The sequence below is a fragment of the Solanum tuberosum genome, unplaced genomic scaffold, assembly GCF_000226075.1.
Source record: "Solanum tuberosum cultivar DM 1-3 516 R44 unplaced genomic scaffold, SolTub_3.0 scf00155, whole genome shotgun sequence".
In the NCBI taxonomy this organism is placed as follows: domain Eukaryota; kingdom Viridiplantae; phylum Streptophyta; class Magnoliopsida; order Solanales; family Solanaceae; genus Solanum; species Solanum tuberosum.
This window is the reverse complement of record NW_006239081.1, coordinates 435762-461503: the sequence shown is the minus strand read 5'-3', so window position 1 is coordinate 461503 and position 25742 is coordinate 435762. Positions and strand designations below refer to the sequence as shown.

General features: G+C 33.7%; 4 protein-coding genes across 8 annotated transcripts in view; all 4 read right to left on the bottom strand.

Moving 5' to 3' along the window:
• Positions 1-6502: 6502 nt before the first annotated feature.
• LOC102601406 (F-box protein At3g08750-like) lies at positions 6503-7570 on the bottom strand. The gene has a single exon (XM_006353508.1). It carries the CDS (start codon positions 7568-7570, stop codon positions 6503-6505), a length of 1068 nt encoding a protein of 355 aa, XP_006353570.1.
• Positions 7571-8598: 1028 nt separating this feature from the next.
• LOC102601063 (putative B3 domain-containing protein At4g03170) lies at positions 8599-9450 on the bottom strand. The gene is made up of 2 exons (XM_015311347.1): positions 9165-9450; positions 8599-9023 (listed from the first exon to the last, which is right to left on the bottom strand). The coding sequence occupies exons 1-2, from the start codon at positions 9448-9450 to the stop codon at positions 8599-8601; spliced, it is 711 nt and encodes a 236-aa protein (XP_015166833.1).
• Positions 9451-12939: 3489 nt separating this feature from the next.
• Positions 12940-22279, bottom strand: LOC102598967 (casein kinase I). Of its 5 annotated transcripts, none has more exons than XR_001474147.1 (16): positions 21931-22279; positions 21771-21811; positions 20358-20427; positions 20134-20282; positions 19492-19587; positions 19320-19390; positions 19066-19127; positions 18838-18901; positions 18650-18734; positions 18419-18545; positions 18217-18293; positions 17960-18014; positions 17476-17615; positions 17156-17321; positions 15600-17018; positions 12940-14188 (listed from the first exon to the last, which is right to left on the bottom strand). XR_001474147.1 is itself a non-coding variant. In XM_006353413.2 (15 exons), the coding sequence occupies exons 1-14, from the start codon at positions 22004-22006 to the stop codon at positions 17163-17165; spliced, it is 1272 nt and encodes a 423-aa protein (XP_006353475.1). In that variant the 5' UTR covers positions 22007-22279; the 3' UTR covers positions 15446-17018; positions 17156-17162. The 5 variants fall into 5 exon arrangements, 1 of the variants encoding a protein (XP_006353475.1); XR_367714.2 differs by lacking the exon at positions 12940-14188 and having other exon boundaries at positions 15438-16051; positions 16822-17018; XR_001474148.1 differs by lacking the exon at positions 12940-14188 and having other exon boundaries at positions 15446-15729; positions 15844-17018.
• A 1881-nt stretch (positions 22280-24160) lies between these two features.
• The window catches only part of LOC102598640 (probable xyloglucan endotransglucosylase/hydrolase protein 26), a 3675-nt gene continuing 2093 nt past the window's right edge, over positions 24161-25742 (bottom strand). Inside the window, exon 4 of the mRNA XM_006353412.2 lies at positions 24161-24627. Within this exon, the coding sequence (XP_006353474.1) occupies positions 24219-24627 (409 nt within the window). The 3' untranslated portion in view covers positions 24161-24218. The remainder of the gene's footprint in view (positions 24628-25742) is intronic.

The following is a 25742-nucleotide window of genomic DNA, read 5'->3' as shown; positions in this document are numbered from 1 at the left end:
AGCGACAAATTTGATTTGCAAGAAAATTTCACTCGATTTTCATCCAAACAAAATCAGTAAACAAAAATTTACAGATTAACTTCACAGAGATGAAATTTGTAGATTAACCTCGATTTTTGGGTAGATTGGCAAGAAAATCTTCCGATCTATAGTCCTTTACTTCGGAAAAATCTGCTTGAAGAGAAGCATGAGGTCTGCTTGGAGAGTTTTGAGATGAGCTTGGAGATGAACTTTGGATGAGCTTGGAACTTGGAGCTACACCGATTGGAGCTTTGGAAAATCAGATCGTTTCCACCATTGCTTCTGCATGTAAGTTTTGGAGAGAAGGTTTAATGGGTTTTGGAGAGAAGCTTCAGTGTAAAGTGAGTTAGAGAGAAGGAAAATGAGTATAATGGGTCTTACAATCACTTTCCAATTCCTAAAATTTTAATTGGTCTATTATCCCAAAAAAAATAAAAATATAAGTGTAAAAAAATCTAATCATCTAAAAGATATACTCCGTATAACTTACTTATTATTTTTGGAATTAGTAATTTAGGAATGTCTAGGTAAATTATTTCTCATTCCTAAATTCCCAATTATTTCTCATTCCTAAATTTTGGTCTAATAATTCCTAAATTCCCAATTATTTCTCATTCCTAAATTTTGGTCTAATAATTCCTAAATTCCCAATTATTTCTCATTCCTAAATTTTGGTCTAATAATTCCTAAATTCCCAATTATTTCTCATTCCTAAATTTTGGTCTAATAATTCCTAAATTCCCAATTATTTCTCATTCCTAAATTTTGGTCTAATAATTTCTAAATTCCCAATTATTTCTCAAGGTAATAAAATGTCTAGGTAAATCCCCATAAATAATTCTTTAGACAATCTGGAATTTTCCTACAGATTAAAAGGATTTTTTTAAAAAAAAATTGGTCCACGTACCTAGGGATTTAGCTAGAGATATTGTTGCTGCGGATATATTTCCCTAGGTAATTTTGCAAGAACTAATTTAGTGCAAAATGGTATCAACTTTAGCTGCGAAATTTGTTGGGAATATAAGTTTCACAGGTAATATATTCTAATATTGAGGAATTAAAAAATTTTGCAAGAAAATTTACAAGTATTACCTGCGAAAATTCTCCCCAGGTAATAACCCCATGTAATTTACTCTTTTCTAGTAGTGACAGATACACATCATTAACACTCTAATTCAACCTCGAGTATGCCATAAATTCTTGAGTATTCACAAAGACAGTGTTCTCAAAACCAAAGTGATCATCTCGAAATCACATAAACTTTTGGGATACGAACATCATACTCGCAAAGAGATGAAGATATCAAATATTATCGCGTATTTTCTCAATTTGGGGATATTTTGATAACTTTTCTCCATCAATGCTGTAACCAATTTGGGGATATTCTCCTGCAATTTGGAGAATACATATATGAATTTTCTTCAAATTATTTCAATGTTTTAAAACGGCTAACTAACATAACTACCTATTGGCGCCATTTTTTAATTTTTTTTTGGGAAAGAAGCAATTAGAGTTAAATAATAAATACCTTGACTTTTCTATATAAGTAACTAGCTAAATTACCCGTGCTTTGCGCTATGAGAAAATCACCTTTGTTGTTGTATGGCCCCTAAATATTAAAAAGATGGCGTGGTTCATGGTGAGACTATATGTACTATTCCCCAGGTCATTATAGAGGATCTTGTAAAGATTTCGGAAAAAAATGTGCCTAAAAATCATATCACCAAAAAATTTATTGACCAACACACACGATAAACTGAGAAAATCATTTAATTTATGTTGTGTGGCCCTTAAATGCTAAAAAAAATGGCATGAATCATGCTGAGACTATACGTGCAGTTCTCCTAGGTCAATACAGAGGGTCCGGTAAAAGTAATAGAAAAAAAGTACATGAACACCATATCACCAAGAAATTCATTGACTAACATGCACGAAAAACTTAGAAAATCGCCTAATTCTACGTCTTCACATCTTATACACACAATTTTGCAAGTTTATGGCTCTTGCAAGTTACTAAGTTACAACTTATAGCTTAGATCTTCTCAAGGAATTGGAGTAAGCTATGTACTATACCCCTGTATATTCTATTTGTAATCCAATAAATCAAATATTACTGGTAAGAGTATAATCATCATTATTTAATTCATAGATTATAATTATGTTATTATTATATCTCGAAATAATTTATTCTCAATCAAATGATCTCCTAATGGTATTATTAGTTGAATACCTAAGATTGGATCATGCATGTTATATTGTTAGTGTTCGTTCAGTTGGGAGTAGTTATTCGAGAATTCCTCAACGCGTGACAAAAATAACACTGCAATCCTGGAATTACTAACTTTGAAATAAGTTATTCCGCGATTTTATCTAGACTGTGGGATAAACTCATCTTAAGATTAATTCCGTAATTAGTTTTCCCCAAATGGAACTCTATCATTCTCTGGCTCTTACAAGTTATAACAACTTAAACACCAAATTTTACAATAGAAGTACAAATGGTCAAATTTGTAATAACATAAACTTGAGGGATATTCTGAATATCGTATTCACAAAGAGATGAAGACATCACATATTGCGTTTCTCAATAACTTTCATTGCAATCAAACATCAACTGGTTACAAGAAAAGTACAAATACTAAAAAAACAACATCTTCTGTTCACGTACCCGAACCAAGTATGCATCAATTAAAGAAACGGAGAGGATAAAGTTTCGACGTAGGTTACAACCTGAATGAAGTGAAGTCCTTCAATTCCAGCTACATTAACTTTTTCCAATTTGTGTGTTGTTGAATTGTAAGCCTTGAACACATATTTACTCATATAGTTTTGAAACATGATGCCTCCATCCTTTATAAAACTCAAAGGTTTCAAACAAATTTTGAAAGGTAATTGAATTGCCAATATCTCATTCCATGAATTTGTTTTCTTCATATACAAACTATATACGCGAATCTTATCATTATCTTCCAATGACCCAATCAAACAAAGGTTTTCCCCTACAACATCTATTCCCCTTGGTGATATAGTGTTTGGAATCAACAATTCCTCTTGAAATTCTTCCCTCTCCAAACAAAAACGTAATATTATACAATTTTCATTTTCTTTCCTCTCCGCCATCATATAAACAATCCCATCTGACATATAAACTCTACTATCTTCGAAATAATAATTTGGAGGAAATATGCCAACCGTTTTCCATGTGTTACTTTTCGTTGAAAATATATCAATATCCATGTCATTGCTGTCACTATTTATAACACCAGGTCCTAGTCTAAATATTTTGTAGCCTTCAATTCTCGGAAAGTAGCAATAATTATAAAGACCACCAGTCTTACTCGAAGGGATTGTTCTTGATTCTCTAGTGGCCGGATTCCACATAATGATTATGTCATTAGCATATGCTATAAGAAGTATACCATCACATGAGAAACATTGTATATTACGGAATGCTATTGGTGATTGATCAATTGGAACCGGAGACTCGACAGGAGAGGCTATACTAGTAGAATCAAGTTCCATGGTGTAGTGATAGTAATCGAATTGGTTCTTCATCTTTTGTCTTCTACAAACCACAAAGTAGTTTTTTTGACAGTAATTTTTGTGAGTATCATAGTGCTGCTTGATGAATTTGGCATCTTTAATTAACGAATACCATGATTTGCAAACGCTTTTGAACCTTATAAGTGATTTTACAGGAAGTTGTGTGAGTATATCAATTATGATATCATGTGGAATATTATAACTGCTTCGAGGGTACTTAGGTTTTGATACAAATAATGAATCCATGGTACGTCTTAATTATTTTGTCCAAATAAGTGTGTCTATTTATAAAAAAAAAACGTACAAATCCTATTTGGACATAAATACGGTTTTGCTTTCCTACTTGTTATATGAATAGCTTATGCAGATTTTTATTTTTAGTGTGACAATTAAATTTAACTGCTAAAAAGATCCAATTAGCTTTCCTACTTGTTATATGAAAGTGATTAACGATTAATAAAAACTATGCAGAAACACATTAGTAAGACTCTAATTCTAACCTCGAGTTATGCCATAAATTTTTGAGTATTCACAAATCGAAGTGGCATAAACTTGTAGGATATTCTGAATATATCATATTCACAAAGAGATGAAGACATCAAAATGGACATTCGTTCTTGAGTATTCACAAAAGGCATCAAATATTAAAGCCATTCATGTAAAAGCTACTACGTAGTCTCTGTTCCATACTAAAAAAGAAGTCAAGTTTTACTTACAAGACATTAACAAGATTATAATTCCTCGAGATTAATACTAATGAAAATGATTAACAACTAATCAAAAGAAATCTGCAGAAACGCACTCTAAAAAAACAGCATCTTCTCTTGACGTACCCGAACAGAACACAAGTTTGTATATATCAATTAAAGAAACAGAGTTTTGGCGTAGGTGAAGTTATGTCCTTCAAGTCCAGCTACGTACAGTAACTTTCTCCAATTTGTGTGTTGTTGAAATGTAAGCCTTGAAGACATATTTGGGTTAAATTCCCAAGGTTAGATGGGCTAAGATAGAGGATTTGATTGAACAAGTACAGTTGGAAGTATAAAGGGGAAAATCAGAGAGTTTTTTTCTAAAATAGACGGGATCTTCATCAACAATACCTGGTACTATGCCAAATTGCAATGCTATGTTTCTAGCTGAGGGAATAAGTGATCACTGTTCATTTTAGCTATCAACAGACCCTTTCTCCTTGGGCACATCACCCTAAATTTCTGAAAGTTGCTTATTGTTTCAAATAGTCAATGCAAGAAGCTGAAGTTGCTAAAGAAGGAGTTGAATAGCCAAGCTTTAACAAACATTGAAGCTGAGACAAATGATGATAGAGAGGCTTTGATCCAAACACAAAAACTGCTACAAATAAATCCGTGTATTGCAGCAAACTGAAAGGGAAAGATATATGAAGTTTAGACACGAGAGCTCATTCTTAGCTGAATTATTTCTACCACAAACGGCAAAGGAAACATGGATCCTGATATAATTGCAAATTTGTTTGTTAGATATTATAAAGACTTACTTGGAGATATTATAAGCACAAATGGATGGCTGCAATCATATGTTGCATCTTCCTCTAAACTCTCCATGATGAAACCTTGTATTGCAGCACTGTAGGAGCCCTACAATATTTAACATTCACTCGTCTTGATGTAGTATTTGCGGTGAACAACGTTTCACAATTCACGCATAGTCCGAGAGAGTCCCACTGGGTTTCCTGTAAAATGCATGCAATTTGCACCTTCTCATTTAATAGCTTGGGCTTCCAAAAGGCAGCGAGCAGATGCACGTTCTAGTGCTGAGGAAGAGTATCGTGCGTTGGCCACTGCTACGTCTGAGCTAACTTGGTTGGAATTCTTACTTAGGTGCCTTGCTCCTATACTATGGTCGCTATGTGTGTTTTTTATACAGATTGGCGTTATGTTTCTATCTATTTGAACAAATCATTGAAATGACGTACTCTTGAGGAAATTGAATTATATTGCACCACACAAAGAAATTGAACCTATAGAACATGACTCACAGTAAAAGGGAATAATAGTGTTTGAAAATTAACAATTGGAATAGTTGACTTGGCTTTCTAGAGGGAGTTAGCAAAATTATAGGCAGTGAACGAACTCTTATGAGCAAATTCTTATAATCGATTGTGTGCAGATAGATAAAGACACAATGGAATGGCAATTCTCCTCCTAGAGAGACAGTTTAATATGCACTGACAAGCTCACTAGTCACTACCCAGGGGGAGAGAGTATCGTATGCCAGAATGCTTATTGAAATGGACACATCCCAGCCTTAATTTCCCAGACTGATCAATGACATGCACCCACGGGAGAACAGAAGCTCAACTATATATGTTTTGCCAAGACTGACTGACTGCAAATTGATCACCATGCCCTCTAAACCAGGCACATCAAATCTAGACAGGACTGGCAAGCAAGGCCTGAGGTAACTCAGAGGAACTTGTCAAAATAAAGCTTAAAGGTAAGACAAAAATGCCCACTCCCAATAGCATAGATGATACAATTTCTTGAACAGAACAAGCATGCTGGTATCACAATGAATGAAGCTAAAGTTTATTAGTAAAGGAGCCAGTTGATGGTTGAGCAACTGAAGAGCACCCAGAATCAGCTCTACTGAAGAGGTACTCATTGATCATGAATGGTGGACTAACTAAACAACTCTGAGGTACAAACATTGAAAAACACACAGTTAAAAGCTTGTCAGATATTCTGAATATCATATTCACAAAGAGATCAGGACATCAAATATCATGTTTCTCAAAGTTGCTGCCCGACATTCATTGCAATCAAACATCAACTGCTTACAAGAAAAGTACAAATACTAAACACATCATTAACACTCTAAAGAAAACTGCAGAAACACTCTATAAAAACAGCAACATCTTTTCTTCACGTACCCGAATAGAACACAAGTTTGTATATATCAATTAAAGAAACGGAGAGGATAAAGTTTCGACGTAGGTTACAACCTCTTTGAAGTTATGTCCTTCAAGTCCAGCTACATTAACTTTTTCCAATTTGTGTGTTGTTGAATTGTAAGCCTTGAACACATATTTACTCATGTAATTTTTAAACATGATCCCTCCATCCTTTATAAAACTCAAAGGTTTCAAACAAGATTTCGAAGGTAATCGAATTGCCAATATCTTATTCCATGAATTTGTTTTCATCATATACAACCAAAACTCATGAATCTTATGATTACTCATCAATGACCCAATCAAACATAGTTTTTCTCCTACAACATGTATTTCACTTGGTATCGTGTTCGGAAACAACAATTCCTCTTGAAATTCTTCCTTGTCCAAACAAAAACGTAATATTGTACAATTTTCATTTTCTTTCCTCTCCGCCATCATATAAACAATCCCATCTGACATAACAATGCTAGTACCTTCGAAATAATAATCTGGAGGAAATATGCCAACCGTTTTCCACTTGTTACTTTTCGTTGAAAATATATCAATATCCATTTCATCCTTGTCACCATTAAAGACTACAGGTCCTAGTCTAAATATTTTGTAGCTTTCAATACGCGGAAAGTAGCAAAAATTATAAAGACCACCACTCTTACACTTAGGGATTCTTCTTGATTCTCTAGTGGCCGGATTCCACATAATGATTATGTCATTAGCGTATGTTATAAGAAGTATTCCATTACATGAGCAATATTGTATTTCATTGAATGCCTTTCGTGATTGATCAATTGGAACCGGAGGCGCGACAAGAGAGGCTATACTATTAGAATCAAGTTCCATGGTGTAGTGGGTGGAAATCTTGTGTCTTCTACAAACCACAAAGTACTTTTGACAATTTTGGTGAGTGTCATAGTGTTGCTTGATGAAGTTGTCATCTTTAATTAACGAATACCATGATTTGCAAACGCCTTTGAACCTTATAAGTGATTTCACAGGAAGTTGTGTGAGTATATCAATTATGATATCATGGGGAACGGAATAATTGTTTCTAGGGTTTGATACAAATACTGAATCCATTATTTTGTCCAAATAACTAAGGGTAGCAAGTGTATTTATAAACGTGGCTATACAAATCCTATTTGGACATAAATAGGATTTTGCTTTCCTACTGGTTATATGAATATCACTTTATTGCTTATGATTCCAGTTCACGCTTTTGCTAGCTGCACAACAAAGACTTGCCATAGTGGATAGACTATTGAAGTTTGGCATCCAAGTTCCTCTGGACTGCGCCTTCATGAGGAAACTTTTGGCCACTTATTTTTTGAATGTAGAGTCATACGGAAACTTTGGAGCAGATTATGTGTAGGGATGGGAAATCATAGAGCCAGCAATTGCAGTGAGCCTGTCAACAAGCAAAAAGAAAATCCAGTGCTAGTTGTGTTTTTCCTATGACCATTGCTAGTATTTGGAGAGAAAGAAACAAACTTAGACATCAAGAACTAAACTTTTACTGCACAAGACTCTATTTCCTCAAGATTAACACTAATGAAAGTGATTAACAACTTATCAGGATTAATAATTAAAAAAAAACTGCAGATACACTTCATTAAGACACTAATTCAATCTCAGATATGCCATAAATTTTTGAGTATTCCCAAAGACATTAAGTATTGCCGTGATCATCTCGTAATCACATTAACTTGTGGGATATCGCATTCACAAAGAGATCAAATATTGTGTTTCATTACAATCAAACATCAACTTCTTACAAGAAAAGTTCAATATATTTCTGCCTTTTACATTCATCAAAAGAAGTAAACTTTTACTGCACTAGACATTAACAATACTCTAATCTCTCAAGATTAACACCAACGAAAGTGATTAACAACTAATCAAAAGAAATCTGCAGAAACATAACACTCTAAAAAAACTGCAGAAACATTAATGAAAGTGATTAACAACTAATCAAAAGAAATCTGCAGACATGCATCATTAACACTCTAAAAAAACTGCAGAAACAGTAATGAGAGTGATTAACAACTAATCAAAAGAAATCTGCAGAAACACTCTAAAAGAAGTGCAGAAACACTAATGAGAATCTTCTAATCTTGAGTTTTTGACGTCTTCATAATCACAGCAAAACATCGTTTACGTGATCTTTTGTGTCGAAACATCCAAACTGCAGCATAACAATCTCCATTTTCATTCAGTTTATGATCTTCGAACAAATATTTCCATCTAGTGCAAAGCATGAACTGATCATCAATGAACTTGAACATCATCTTATAACTTTTACTGAATTCATCATAAACCTTCACTACGATTCCTCCCCCACCTTTAAGATCACTCTTTTTCAGCAATGGCAAAATTCTACTTTTCACCTCATCTCTGCTTAGTATAAGCTTGTCAACGTCTGTTTTCACTATCTTTTGCTCAAATGGCATAGTGCAATCTTCAATACATCCGAGTATTTTCTTTATGTCGGGGAATCTTGATAAAATTTCTCCATCAAAGCTGTATCCAAATCCTGGAAATGAAACTTCGTCTTCATCTGTATCTTCTTCTTCATGTTCTTCATCGTCTTCTTCTTCTTCTTCCTCGTCATCTTCTTCTTCATCATCATCTGTTTCTTCTTCTTCTTCTTCATCAATTTTTTCCAATGAAGCACTCTGATTTTTTTCATCCCCAAATCGTGCATTTACCAATTCAGAAGTTTCTGGGAATTTGATTTCTGAATATTCACCAGGAAAAATTGTTTCTGATTTCATTTTCTTGTCCTCTTCTTCTTCTTCCTCATCAGAACTTTCTTGTGATTTGGTTCGTGGGGTTGATTTCAGCTGAAAAGCTGTTTCTGAACTCATTTTCTTGGCCTCTGTTTCTTCTTCTTCAACAAGAGAATGTTTCCTTTTAGCATTTTGCTTTATTTCCTCCTCCTTCTCTGGTGTTTTTGCCATATTTACACCTTTTCTTGAATCTCAGAAAGTAGTTTCAATGGCTCTGAAAAACGATATAGTAATTTCAATTATAAGGAAATATGTGAAGTTTCTTGGACAATATATCATATATATGTAAACTTTCTCCTATTTGTATTTTAATTTAAAATGGTTAACTAACTTAACTACCTATTGGCGCCATTTTTTTATTTATTTTTTGTGAAAGAAGCAATTAGAGTTAGATGATAAATCCAATAAGAATTACTACAATAATTCACCTTTCATTTTTATAAATTAAGTAATTTTACATTTTATGTTAAAATATATGTAGAATTTTTAAAATTTAAAATAAGATATGAGATTTTTTAATTTTATTTTTTGTTTTCTTGGTTAGTCGAAGTCACAAGGACTCAGAGTTGGAGGTGGAGACAGTTATCTATTTGAGATACACCTTTTATGTATCAGGAAGGATAAGTTGTATCTATAAAATTCTGATCTTAAAAGAGTGACGTAACACCTATCTTAGAATAAATTATCTAAAAATTTCTTCCAATCTTTTGGATTCTATTTGTTGTTTTCCTATTTAACTTGTTTTAAAAAATTCTAAGCCTCTAAATACAATTGGGCTAGTTTCAAATATATAATAAAATAATTAATCTACCATAAATATAGCCCTTCTTTATTTAGGTTAAAAAAAAAAAGTCAAATTATATAGTAATTTCAATTATAGGGAAATTACACCTTTTCTTGAAGCTAGAAATGGTTTATATATGCGTTAACTAACATAACTACCTATTTGGCGCCATTTTTTAACTTTTTGTGAAAGAAGTAATTAGAGTTGGATAATAAATCCAATAAGAATTACAATAATTGAGCTTAACTTTATATATAAGTAATTTTCATTTTCCCATCGATTTTAAATTACATTTTATTTTATCGGGTCAATATGTTCAAGTAAAAACTCCTGGTGGAATATTTGGAAAAGGTATGCTTACTCTAAGCAATGCCAGAATATGTTGGGATGATTTCGACATCTCAAAGATATGAAATGCAGGATTCAAGCTACGACTTGTTATGATACCTCTACTATTGTGGAGATAGAAGTGGAAGACATTAGTTCTGAGATTAAGGATTCAGTGGTTTGCTATGCACACCCACCGTTTGTTTTGATCCCTAAAAATATGCAGCTCAATTTAGACCAATCTCTTGTTGTAATGTGTCTTGTATAAGACTATTTCTAAGATGATATGTGTTAGACTGAAGGAGAGAACAAGGCTGCATTTGTACAAGGAAGTTCTCTTGTCCATAATGGACCTGCTAACACATTATTATTATAATAGAAATTAGATGTTTGATGAAGATTGATTTGAGGAAAGCTTATGACATGGTTGATTGGGATTTCTTACTGGTAGGATATGGATTTCCTGTAATGACTTCCCCCTATTTCACTGTCAAGGTTATTTTGCGGGGAAAAGAGGACTAAGGCAAGGGGATCCCGTGTCTCCACTACAAATTTGTTGCGGGAAGCACAAATGGATGGCTGCAAACATATGTTGCATCTTCCTCTAAACTCTCAAGTTTTGCCAAGACTGACTGAACTGACTGCAAATTGATCACCATGCCCTCTAAACCAGGCACATCAAATCTAGACAGGAAAGGCCTGAGGTAACTCAGAGGAACTTGTCAAAATAAAGCTTAAAGGTAAGACAAAAATGACCACTCCCAATAGCATAGATGATACAATTTCTTGAACAGAACAAGCATGCTGGTATCACAATGAATGAAGCTAAAGTTTATTAGTGACCATTCCGAAAGATTGTGACCTTTTTCAAGGGGTTGTGACCTTTTCAATAAGACACAATAAGCATCTATTCACACTACGTTTGTTGTCTATAAATAGAGGGATTTCCTCTCATTTTAAGAGAATGAATTTTCTTGACTTCTTCTACTACTACTAAATCTAGTATTCTAAGTGTACTTTACTGCCGTTGAGTGGTTTGCTGACACCGTGTTTTAGGTAATCATTCTATTCTGGGAAGATATATTCCATTAACCTCGGATATTTGAGGGGAATAATTTCCTTAAAGGGACACTGTGCATTCAGTGGGCTCGATTTTCTTCTTTGAGAAAAATATTTTGTATATTGTTTCTAATCTGTTTCTGATTCTATTTTCTCTACTGGTTTTAATTTTCTAGTTTTGAAAATGCTCTTTAAACTTTGTTGTTTCTTATCAACTTTTTTTGTTCCAAGTATCTTAAAAGTACAAGATGAACAACAATTTCAATTATAAGGAAATATGTCAAGTTTCTTGGAGAATATATATATCCAAATTATTTTAATTGCGGTTGTAAAATGGTTAACTAACCTAACTACCTATTGGCGCCATTTTTATTCAATTTTGTGAAAGAACCAATTTGAGTTAGATAATAAATCCAATAAGAATTACTACAATAATTCACCTTTCATTTTTATAAATCAAGTAATTTTACATTTTATGTTATAGGGTCGATATCTTCAAACAAAGAATACTCTTAAAATATATGTAGAATTTTTGAAATTTAAAATAAGATATGAGATTTTATTTTTTTCTTGGTGACTCGAAGTTGCAAGTACTCAGAGTTGGAGGTGGAGACTGTTAACTATTCAAGCAACCCCTTTTATATACGAGGAAGGAATATATGTATAACTAATACTCCCTCCGTTGCGGTTTATGTGACACATTTTTTTTAGTCCGTCCCAAAAAGAATGCCACCTTATAATTAGAAATAATTTAACTTTAAAAATTTTTCTTTACACTTAATGCAACCATACAAATATCTAAAAATTGTTTTGGACCACAAATTTCAAAAGTCTTCATTTTTCTCTTAAATACCGTATTAAATCAAATATTTACTAGTAAGAGTATAATCATCATTATTTAATCAATTATTATAATCATGTCATTATTATATATTTTGAGATAACTTGTTCTCAATCAAACAACTCGTAAAAGTATTAGTAATTAGTTGGACACCTAGGCATATAAGGTCATGTTGATTGATAAGCAATAACACCAAGATTGTATGATGCATGTTATATTGTTAGTTCTCGTTTGGTACACTACAATCCTGGGATTACTAACTTCGAAATGAGTTATCCCGCCATTTTATCTCGACTATGGAACAAACTCATCTTAAAATTCCTAAAGATTAACACTAATGAAAGTGATTAACAACTAATCAAAGATTAATAAAAAAAAATATACTAACACAAATCATTAAGTCTCTAATTCAACCTCGCATCTCGAAATTACATAAACTTCTTGGATATTTTGAATATCATATTCACAAAGATATCAAGACACATCAAATATTGTGTTTCTCAAAGTTGCTGCCCAACGTTCATTGCAATCAAATATCAACGTTCATTCTTGAACTCATTCACAAAGATATCGAGACATCAAATATTAAAGCCATTCATGTAAAAGCTACTGCTCCAATATACTTCTGCTTTTTACATTCATACAATACTAAAAAAAGAACTGAACTTTTACTGCAAAAGACATTAACAAGACTCCAATTCCTCAAGATTAACACTAATGGCAATGATTAACTACTAATCAAAAGAACTTTTACTGCAAAAGACTACAAGACTCTAATTCATCAAGATTAACTCTAATGACAATGATTAACTACTAATCAAAAGAACTTTTACCTCTTCAGAATCACAGCAAAACATATTCCATCATTTTCTTTATGTCGAAACATCCAAACATCAACGTAACAATGTTCGTCTTCCTTCAGCCCATGATATTTATACAACCTTTTCCATCCATTGCAAAGCCTGTAGAAACTATTATTATACGACTCGAATTTCATCTCATAACGATTCCCAAATTCATCGTAAGTGCTCACTAGAATCCCCTCCTTTTGAAGCTTGACAGTTTCATCTTCGTTCAGATACGGAAGAATTCCATTTTTCACATCATTTCTGTGAAATGAAATCCTGTCAACTTCATATTTTAACAGCTTTTTCTCAAAAGGCTTACTGCAATCTCCAATAATATCGAGTATTTCCTCAATTTGGGGGCGTTCTGATAACTTTTCTCCATCAATGCTGTAACCAAATTCTGGTTTTGGTAACTTTTTTCCATCAATGCTGTAGCCAATTTTTGAATTTTGTACGATTTGGGTCTGTGGGGTTGTTGATTCAACATCAAGATTTCTTCTTTTTGATCCCATTTTCTCCAACTCTTCTTCTTCATCAAGAATGGTGTTCATTTTCCCTAAAGCACTCTTATTTTTCAAACCCAAGTATTTTTCTGCAATTTGGGTCTCCAACTCTTTTTCTTCTTCTTCTTCGTTGTCGTCATCAAGAATAGTGTTTTTTTTCACTGAATCACTCTGATTTTTCATATTAAAGCTACTTCTCCAGTGTGATGAATCAATTTTCTTATCAATTTGGGTCTCCAACTCTTCTTCTTCTTCGTCGTTGTCGTCATCAAGATTAATGATGAGTTTTTCCAATGAAGCACTGTGATTTTCTTCATGCCCAGATTCTGGTTTTGCCAATTTAGTAGAACTTCCTGCCTTTTTGATTCGCGGGGTTCTTGATTTCTTCGGAAAGTCAGACAAAAAAGCTCTTTCTGGAATTTCTGATTCCATTTTTTTGCCCTCTGTTTCTTCTTCAAGAACAGGGAGGTTCATCAATGGAGAATTTCGCTTTCTTTCCTCCTCCTTCTCTGGTGTTTTCGCCATGATTCGACTTTTTCTTGAAGCTCTGAAAAATCTCAGAAAGTAGTTTTGATGACTGTGAAGAAAAAAAACTATATGGTAATTTGAATTTTATATATATATATATATATATATATATATATGTTTTCAAAAATATTTTTGGGGCGAGTCTCGGGGCGGGGCGTACCAAAAACGCTCTGAGGCGTAAATTGAAGATGTAGATCCATAAGGTGTAAGTTCTAAAATTTGAGACGTAAGCCCCGAACATTAAAACGTAAGTCCTGGAAGTAAAAACGTACCCCAAGAGTTTTTAATTTATTTTTTTGAACCTTTTTTGTTTTAAATCATATTTTTTATTATTGGTGTAATGATATTTCTCAAATAGTAATTATAATACTTTTTTTCTTCATTATTGATTATTAATACTTATCTCAAATAAAAATCATAATATAGTTTCTATATATTATATGTTATTTATAAAAATTATTTGTAAAATCATTGAAAGACTTACTTTTGCTTATTTTATTAGTAATAAAACTATAAAATTGAATATACATGAGATTACACTACGTAGATCTATGGGACTTACGTGCTGTGTCTCGGGGCTCACGCCTCGCCTCACGCCCCTGCCTTTTAAAACATTGATATCTATACTTTCTCCAAATTGTATTTTAATAGCGGCTTTAAAATGATTTATATATACGTTAACTAACATAACTACCTATTGGCGCCATTTTATTTTTTTTTAATTTTTTTTTATGAAAGAAGGTTTAAATAATAAATCCAATAAAAATTACAATAATTCACCTTTTTTTTTATACAAGTTATTTACATTTTCTCATTGAGTTTAAATTATATTTTACGTTATTGAGTCAATAGACTCACCATCCGAGCAACCCCTTTTGTGTACTAGGAACAATTATTGGTAGTCTGCTCTTAAACGAGTGACATAACACCTATCTTGAATTAAATTATCTAAAAAAGAATTGTTCCTTTTCTTTTGGATTTTGCTTTTCATTTTCCCATTTAACTTGTTTTCAATAATTCGAAGAATCTGAATACAATTATCAAATTTCGCTTTTGAATAATTGCTCGTTAAATACTTCAACAATTTTATTTAGATATATACTCTATTTTATTTTATTTTACCTTTTTCATTTCCTTATAATAGGTTTATACATTAATTTTTCATGTAGTTATTTATCCCTCTAATTCTAGACAGCAACACATTATAGAAAGGAAAAGGGTGAATTTATAGACGATTTACTCACTTCAATTAAAAGAAAAACTAAACGTAATAATATGAAATATAAACTGAAGATGAATTATTCAAATACGTAATAAAATTATTTTTGCCCCTACTGACATTCAATTATATATAAATTAGATGTGTAACCAAATATTCTTTGGTTATGCAAATAATGAGAGGAATATTTCAATGCTAGACGGACACTTACTGATTATTTATGTAACCTGGGACTTAAACGTGTAACCAAATATTCTTCCAGCACCATGATGGTGCACCATAGCCTCGCTGAAAATGAAATCAGCACGAACTTTGGGTGTTGAAACTCCCAGTCTCAAGTCCTGACAAGTCCAATAGGACTAGATATTCAGTTCATACATCATTCAGAGGCTAGCTTCATTACTCGATCACAGTTGCAAAGGCAAAAAGTTTTTCAGCATGATTTCATCGCGAACCTAGCAAGTCTAGAAGCAAAGACACTTGAGACCAGGAATATAAGCTCAGGCAGAATGGTACCGAGGAACCAGTGAATACTTGTCCATTACATACTTGATCCCTCGCGCAATCAACAAACCAAACAACGCAATCACTAGTTCCTGTTCTTCTGGAGTTTATTGAATCCAACGGAACCATTACACCGACAGAAACCACATCTCACGGGTCCTGCAAATTGCAAAAGGATGACAATAATTGAGAAGCTGATTGCAAATAACTTGATCAATAGCCAACGGACAATATGTTAACAGAAAAGTTTGGAATCTAGTCTTTTTGTTTTAAAAGAAAGTGTGAAGGCTAGTCACAGTACATATGCCAGCCTAAGCACATCTAAGGTTGGTCAAAACTGCTTATTGTTAATAGGGGAATCATCTCGAGCAAATCAGAGAACTCACAGGAAATTACCAAATCAAAACTAACAACAAAACATTACCTGGTGGCAAGCTCACCTATTGGCCAGATGGAAACAGTATTCAAAAGAGCGATAAGACTTTAATGTAAGAGTGTGGGATGAGTGGTGGAGAAAGAAAAGTCCATAAATCAATCTGTACATCAAAACTTCATAATCCTTCTGATGAGAACACAGAAAGTGATTTCATTTGTTTATCACATTTCCGAACTAATCAAAAATTTCATTGCTGTACTAGATCCAATTCCATTATCAACATGTTTGCAACAAACCATTGGCTCACCACAAAATTAAGCAATAAAGATTACAACACATGCAACTTTGCAAGTAAAGAAGCAAGTGAAGAAAATAACCACCACTGTATGCACAAAAGGAACTGCACAATTTTTGACAATCGCATATGATCTATTTTACATTAGGAGACAAAGATGTCTCTAGTGCTTCATTTTTTCGGCGGACAGGAACCATCCTGATCTTAATGCAAGGATGGACCAATTTGTTTATAGTCATCTTAGGAAAAATATCTAACCCGAGCTCCAATAGAAAGACAAACAGCCGCCATCTGCTTTCATGTCCAGCTCAATTCACACCACCCTCTTGAACTCATGAAATTGCAGCAGGCCATGATCAGCCACCATAGTCATCCGAACCAGCTTGTAATCATAAAATAAGTATGAGCTGCCCAATTTGAAGGCACACTTGCCCCAACTTCATCTTCATCTTATCCTGAAAAGGGAAGAAAGGATCTTTGTCATCGTGAATAGAAATGCTTCTTATTCACAATTATAATTGTGATGTCTAATAATGTGCCACCTGACCCCAAAGCATAGCCATAGAAACATGAAGTAGAGAAAGAAGAGAACCTTTTTATCACTTTGCAGAAGAAATACGTCGCAAGGAGGACATCCAGCTGCTGCCTCCATTATCACCATCATGTGTTGTTTCAGTGGGTAAAACAGGTTTTGTGGCATTTGCTCTTGGTAAAACAGGAGCCAATGAAGAAGATGGCATATGAGCACTACTTAATACCTACATTATGAAAGGGAAATTAGTGAGAAGCCTACTTGGGCTGAGATAATAGGAAGAAGACTAATAATGGGACATGGTAAATAGCCAATGCTTAATGCGAAAAATGCTTTATCTGAAACAAGGCTATGAAAAGATTGGCAGAAGTATCACTCACATTTCTCTCAAGATTGGCGGAAGTTAAATTCCTGTTTGTTGGTGACTTAAATTGCATCCGAATTCCAGGACTGGAAGGATTATTCGGCCTTATGCGATCAGTTACCTCAGCAACATAAGGTCCATTGTTGCCTGTAGAAACTGTAGAAGGAACAGTTCAGCTGATTTAACCTAATTACATCAACAGAAATTAACATGACATCCAAAACAAATGAAGTATGTTTTCTACTAGCATACTTCTATCTCAAGTCTTCTCTTAATTTATCTGCAAGTCTGCATACACTTTTTGATAAAGCAAGTCTGCATACACTTTACTGCTGGATTATAAGCACTCAACCCAGATTAAAGGAAACCATTTTGTGCAGGTAGAATGGATGTAAACCATATTCACAACTCACAAAAAATAACATCTTTCACTTTTTAAAGTACTACATAGTTCTCCTCATTCGTAGAAATAGAAAATTCCAAGAGTTTTAGTTATCAACCTTGACGCTTTTCAACATCCATTGGAATTGCTCGGCTACTTTCACCACCAACTTGCTGCAAAATCACAGAACAGTCAAAATTTTGATTAAAAACAGCTCATGAAGCAAGCCTTGACTAAAAAGTTGTACTATTAAGCTTGTTTATTTAAGGAACAAGAAGAAAAATACAAGCTCAAATTATAGCATGCCATCAAGTTGAGAAGTGATTAATCATAGTTAAAATGAATTCAGGAAACAGGACAAGCTAAAAAAGATACCCGATGCTGTGATTTACTTGTTTGTGCCTGTTGGTACTTTAGGATGGTCCAATCAAATATGTAATCAAATTCATATCCTGCGTGACACATAGATGTACATCAGTTGAACTTCTGCAGATAGATTACAATGTACTCAGGAGGGTATTTATTAAAGAACTCTGGTATTGTCCAAGGAGTTGATGAAGCTTGACTTTAGGCATACCTTGACGGGTAAAAAGTTCACGAAAGAGGCGCTTTAAGAATCCATAATCAGGTCGCTGATCAAATGTCAATGAATGACAGTAATGGAAGTACGAAGCAAACTCAACAGGATGAGACTTGCATAAAACCTTCACCAGGAAATAGTACAAAAGAGTCAGAATAAGAACCTATTGTTTTAAAAAATAAGAGACAGAAGGAGCAGTGGCAAGGGAAGCTATTCAGGTACACATGCCTCAATAGGAGTTGATAACTTCTTTTGACATATTTTGTCATACTTTTGCTTCTTTGTGGCAGCTTTTAGACCCTGCCATGGGAGGCTATTGAAGAACCAATATGTTGGTCAAAAGAATATTTGATACATATGTGCATGTATAAGGACCAAGGAATAAAAAGGTTTAATCTAATTGAAAAAACACACACCTGCCTCTCAAGAAATAAAGGAGAACATATCCAAGAGATTCTAAATCATCCCGCCGGCTTTGCTCTGTATAACATAAAGAGGACATTGAAATGTTAAGACATATTTTATTTTAATAACCCTCTTCTTCACAGGCAGGAATAAAGGTTAATTATTTTCCTTGCCAAATACTTTACGGGTTTTACGATGGGGAGAGAAAAACAATCAAGGAAAAGAGTATCTGCTCTCACCAATTCCGAGATGAGTATTACAACTGGCATAGCGTGCTGTTCCAGTTAAATTTTTGTTCTCTCTGTACAGAAGAAAAGATAATAAAATTAGATCCATAACTCTGCAACTAAGAAATGATCAATGTTCTCTCTTCTAAGTTTTAACCAAACAAAATTAGAATCAGACATTACACTTATGAGTACACACTTGGAAGCTTAAAGTTAAATGATAAATGATGAAAAAAGTTCAGATTAGCATATTCAAAAACTTATACCTGTAAGGAATATGGCGATTTGTAGTCGCATCACGATATCTTTTAGCAAGACCAAAATCAATAATATAAACCTGAAAATTACATAATGACAATAGGATTCAATCAGAAGAAAAGAAAAAAGCAAACTAACTAATAAACCGATAAAAACTAAAAGAGAACGAAAGAAAGTCACCTGATTTGCTTTCCGACCAAGACCCATCAGAAAGTTGTCAGGTTTAATATCCCTGTGTAGAAAGCCCTTAGAATGTACATATTCGATTCTGGTAATCTGAGAAAAGGAGAGGCAGAAGAACCTGATCAGCCAAGCTGCTAATAAGGAAAACAGCAAGTAATTTTTTATAAAAAAAGTGACCATGTTGGTAAAAACACTCTCGCAATGCATTCCAAAGGTCCTAAATATTTACCAATAAGTGTATATTAAAATATAATAGTTCTCCAATATCTATGTGACATGAAAAATCACTGACGAAAATATCAGAGAGAACAAAACAAAACTTTGGTGCAGCTCTATTAGTCTGTATCCTGAAAATATTAAGTCAACATAATTGCTGAGAGCCACAATGGATAAGAATATCAAAGGGAGAGAAAAGTTCAATATGTAGAAAAAGCAACTAATTGGCCGACGGGTCATGTTCCTAAACAAAGACCCATTTCACCTGATCAAAATCTGGAACAAGCTTCCACCTATCATGGAACATGGGCTAAAGTCAAAGTGGTATACCTTAGCTACGCCTTTGACATGACGTAAAGCTCTTATCAAACAGAAACACAGTAGCATGAACATTATAAAGTGTTGAAGGGAAACTGGTGTTACCATCTGGTCAGCCAACATTAAAACAGTCTTCAATGAAAGCTTCCGGTCACAATAGACAAAGAGATCTTCCAAGCTAGGACCCAATAAATCCATGACCAGAACATTGTCATCACCATCCACACCAGACCATTTTATATGTGGTACACCACCTAGAAAGGAGCAAACTATAAATTACACCATAATCTGTATATCTATCCATAAAGTGCACAATATCCAAAACATACTTCCTCCCTGGAGAATATTGTATAACTTGGCCTCGTAGAGAAGTTGAGGATGTTTGGTCTTATTGTTCTCCTACAAAAAGTTTTGGTAGAGAAAGGAACCTGTAGTGTTAGATTCTACCAAGATGTGAACACCGCGTAATATTAAAAGTAATTAAAAAGATACTAAGAATGCAAACAGACAGTCAAAGGCGAAAAAGAAGAAACAGTAAAGGAAGTGCAAAAATAATTCAACATGGTCACAATATAATTGCAATCAATGAAATTCGAGTGCCCGACTGAGAAATTAAATGATTTAGACTAGGAAGAATGCATACTTATATCTAATTTTATTTTATTTTTTAAATTGAAACATGTTGTAATATGGGAAATTTAGCGATTTGTTCGAGGCAGTAACCAAAACGAGAAGTATTTGAAAGGCGCAGAGAATCGCTTTTAATGTTATATGATAAACACACTCTTTAATAACTCCCTCCGTTTCAATTTGTTTGTTGGGTATTAACTAGACATTAAGAAAATAAAGAAGAATTTTGAATTTGTGGTCTTAAATTAAAGATATGTAGAATGTACCAAGATATCCTTTAATCTTGTGCCGAGGAGGATCTATGTAGAAGGGTTGGGGGTGCCACAACACACGGATGTCTCGCTTGAAGCTTTGTACATATATGTATACCCATATATATGTATAAGGAATAGTAAAAGCATTAAGTGTGGCACCCAGAGAAACAACGGAGCTCAAGGCGCTTGTGCTTAAAGCTAAGCTTTTACTCCTTGCAACGCAAGTTCGAATCCCATTGGGTTCATTTTCTAAAACTATTTTAGCATGTTGCATTCATTGTTAAAAAGGTTGTGGTTATATAGAATAGAACCCTAGACCTCTTCTAATTAACAAAATTAACTATACCAAGTAGACAAGGCTTTAACTTGTGTTAAGAATTGTTGATCAATACTATTTTAAGTTTTCCTCTTGACACCACTTTCCCAAAATGCTCCATCCGTTACCTTTCAAAGCAACGTAGCCACGTGGAAGACTGAAATTAAAAGTTGCCAAAAGAGAAAAACAAAATCTTTTTGAAACGGATGCAAGACTAACAATTTAAAGGATGTAAGACTAACAAATTAAAACGGAGGCAGTATCAGTTATCACATGCAGCCAAAAGACTCCAACCATTGATATCTTCTATCTCAGAGGCATATAAACCTAGTGTTTTTGGCTCATTGTCTCTGCTGGAATTTGAACCTCATTAACCACTAAGCCCCACACACTACAAGCACCAAGTTACCGCATGATCCAATTATAATAAACTTCACTAGTTAATTTTCTGATGCACAAAGCACATACAACATGAAAACCAATCACTCACAAAAAAAAAAAAAAATCAACAAAATTCATAGCTCAAGCTAATAAAAACTCACAATTTTGACAGCGACGATCTCAAATGAATCAATATGCGTAGCTGCAAAATTACAAAATTCACACATGATCATCATAAAACTCACCACAAACTCTGTAAAACAAAAAAAAAATACAAGCTCAAAACATGTACACTTGGCTACCTTAACAAATAACACTTACCGAGAAAAATTTCACCAAACGATCCACTACCGATTTTTCGTCCGAGCTTGAATTTACCTCCAACGATCCTATCCATATCTCAGATCGACGGGTTAGATCAGATCAGACTCTTCACAGATCATGAAAAAAAACCGAAAACTCTTTTGAAGATTCGGCGACGGCGCAAACAGCAATCACACACAGATTTGATTGAAGAAGAAGAAAACGGAGTTGCAATCGAAGCAAATAACACCGGCGAAGAACTCGAAGATTTTCCGGTGAAGAAAAAAAAAGTCGGCGGAGAAGAGTTTCGGGGGGTGGGGGGGTTAGGGATAACAGAGAGTATTATTTTGTGTGTATATATTTGCTGTGTGATTACGTTACGGTTTCACTAGAGCAAATGAGAAAAGAGGATAAAGGTTCCACGTGGATGACTAAATTGTGGATGATTTTCTTTGCAATTTGACTTTGTGGCCCATTGGAACAATGGGTTATAGTTTGGTTAAGGATTTGGGCCTAGCCTAGGTTCGTCGTACGACAACAACATATTCAGTATAATTTCGTAATATGAAAATAATAGAGTATAATATGTATGCAGACCTTAATTCCATAAAGTAGAATATGAAAATGATAGAATGTATGCGGACCTTAATTTCGTAAAATATGATATGAAAATGATAAAGTGTATGTAGATCTTACTCTACCTCAGAGGTTGTACCCGTTCAACTGTTTAATAATAAAGAATGAAACTTGTATTTTTTTGTGTTTAATCTATACCTAATTTGGTGGTGATAGATAAGAGAACCTTTGTTTAGAGGTAGTAATATTAGTTCATAGTCATGAAAATATATATAAATGGAAAAAATGATATGGTGTGGCGGTCAACGATTTAAATGATCTAATTTTGAACTATATGATCCTAAATGCATTACAAGTATAGTCAAACCCTAAAATTTCACTCATCATTTACTCCTTTCTATACTGGCGCTAAACCAGATTTACCAGCGGATAGTTGAAAAATGATACGATCCCGGACCAATTCAGGTTCTTCTTTATATCAAAACAAATTGAATTCAAAAGTGCATGCACCACTTTTTTTTACTTTATATTCAGCCTCCGACCCAAGGTGCTTTTAGAAAAGGTCAGCGGGGCAAACCAAAAAGACTTGTTTTTTGATGCCCCGTGACCAGCAGTAGGATGCTACTTACGAGTTGGTCAGGATATACAAGGTAATTTTTTGCAGAGGGAGTTTGGACAAACACCCTAGACCCTCCTAAATCCGCCCCTGTGACGGCGACCTCTTCATCGACGCCACCCCTAGTCCGTTCTAAAATCGCCATCAATCACACATGACGACACCCCTGGTCCGTCCTAAAATCGCCATCAATCACCCGTGACGCCACCCCTGGTCCGTCCTAAAATCGCCATCAATCACTCGTGACGCCACCCCTGGTCCGTCCTAAAATCGTCATCAATCACCCGTGATGCCACCCTGTCTTTTCCATCACCTTGAAATACCATTACAAGCGACAACTCATTCTTCTTTCTCCGCTCCATAGTAGCAAATAAATTTTAGATTCCTTATGATCAGCCATTTTGAGGATTCGATTTTTGGAAAAATCGAGGTGGAGCGGCGGGGTGAATTTAGAATATAATTGAAACCCTTTTTGGTGAGTATAAATTCTCTTTGTGTGTTTGTAAAGCCTTGAAAAACCAACCTTTATAAAGAATTTTGGATCTTAAACCTATTAAGCCTAAATGTTAGATTCGCCTCAAACTAAACAAAAGAAATTTTCACTACTTACCCTTTTTAAAATAGCTATTTAGCAAATAGTCCCCTCTTTTTTATATTTCTTACAATTAATGGACATTTTCAATGAACGGTCTAAAAATTTGTAAATGAAACCTTAGATGATATATAATCTAAAATTATCTCATCCTTGTTGGTAAGTATGAAAAGCCATATTTACCTAACTTCGTAAAATAGAGACAAAATCTAAGTGAAGAATCTAAAAGGAATATTTGCATAAATCAGTCTAGAAGAAGTCAGTATACTGAATTTTGCATTATCATCAATACTTCCTTTAATTATTTATCTTGGTCAAATGGTATACATAATAAACTTTCCAAAGAACAAATATTACAATCAAAACAACATTTTATCAAAAGAATTGGGTATAATTTCTTGGCAAAACAAGGGAAAGAAAAAAGAACAGAAAAAATTACAACAAAAAAATCAAGAAAAAATAAGAATATATGTATATCAATACATCTCATTTGTATCTATATATTGGACTCAATTTCATTTGTTAGAATTGAGGTTTAAAACACTCTCCAGGAAATTGTCCGTTGAATCGCTTTGTATCTTTGCAATAATCATAAATCATGGAATTGTTCCTAACCCATTCCATTTGACCTTGTTTCGCGTAACTCAATTGATTGTACTCAGGAGCAGTATACCAGTTATTTGGAGTTTGAGTTGCACATTGACTAATGCTAATTGGTCCGTTCCAGGCACACGCCCGTGGGGCGAAATTTCGGTACTTTGCTATAAATGGAGCATTGGTCCAGTCACATTTGACAAGACCACCTCTAGTTGCCCAACTATCAGCATTCCAAAGGCTAGAGTAAACCCCCATTGCTTGCGCGTTCGGATAGGGAATGCCTTGGCTCTGATAATTTTTGTAAACTCTAATTGGTATATCGTCAACGTACCATCTGCAACATGAATAAATAAACATTAGTCAAGAATTGACTGGATCAACGCTTTGTTGAGTTTAATATTTAAGGTTCTTACTATTGAATCTATTTGACTTTTATAGTTCTGAGTTCAAATTTTAATATTTATTGGCATTTCAGTATTAATAACTTATTACATAGTAGATATCTATATTCAAGTTGAAAATGTGGATTCAATTGAAAGCATATCACGTTGGTGAATTATTATCTTGATATATAGAAAGTGAAGAGGAAAATTAATTATCTAAATTGATTACTACCACTTAATGTACCTTTTCTTGGTGGGCCCATTAATTAATCAGTTTTTTAATAAAAGCATGAATTTCAAGAAGTTTTGACCAAAATAAGCTATTTTAAAAACCAATTCACCAAACTAATATGCTTTTTAAATTTTTTACAAAAGTAGTATAAACGTACTTCATGGTAACGTTTTAGGATATTTTTATTTTAAAAATTCAACAGACAAAAACTGACGGAGCTAACGACGTTAAATGAATAAACGTTACTGTGAGTAACGTTTTAAATGTAAAACGTTACTCACAATAACGTTTATTGAGAATCCAATCACATCCAATCCTGTAAATTTAGAAAGAAATCCTGCAAATTTAAAATGTTACTCATAGTAACGTTTCTAAAGAATCCAATCACGGGCCTTCGACTCCTGCAAATTTAGAATTGAATCCTGCAAATTTAGCTGTAAAACGTTACTCATAGTAACGTTTTACCTCAAAAACGTGACTGTCAGTTACAACACTCTGTTAAAGTCATATTCCTCCATTTTTTAAACTGACCACATGTGATTATAATATAAATGTTGTTGTAAGGAATGTTTTGCATATTCCAACAATATTCAACAAAACTTTTACTTGTGTTGCCCATTGTTAAAATAATATTCACAAAACTTCATCAGGTATGAATTAAATAAGTCAAGTTTATCATATTATTAAGAGATTTTTTTAAATAATATAAATAAATTAGAAAATTAATTTTAAAGCTATAGTAAGAACTTAACATAATATGAGTAACATTTTATAGCTAAATTTGCAGGAGTCGAAGACCCGTGTTGGATTCTTAGTAAAATAGTAACATTTTAC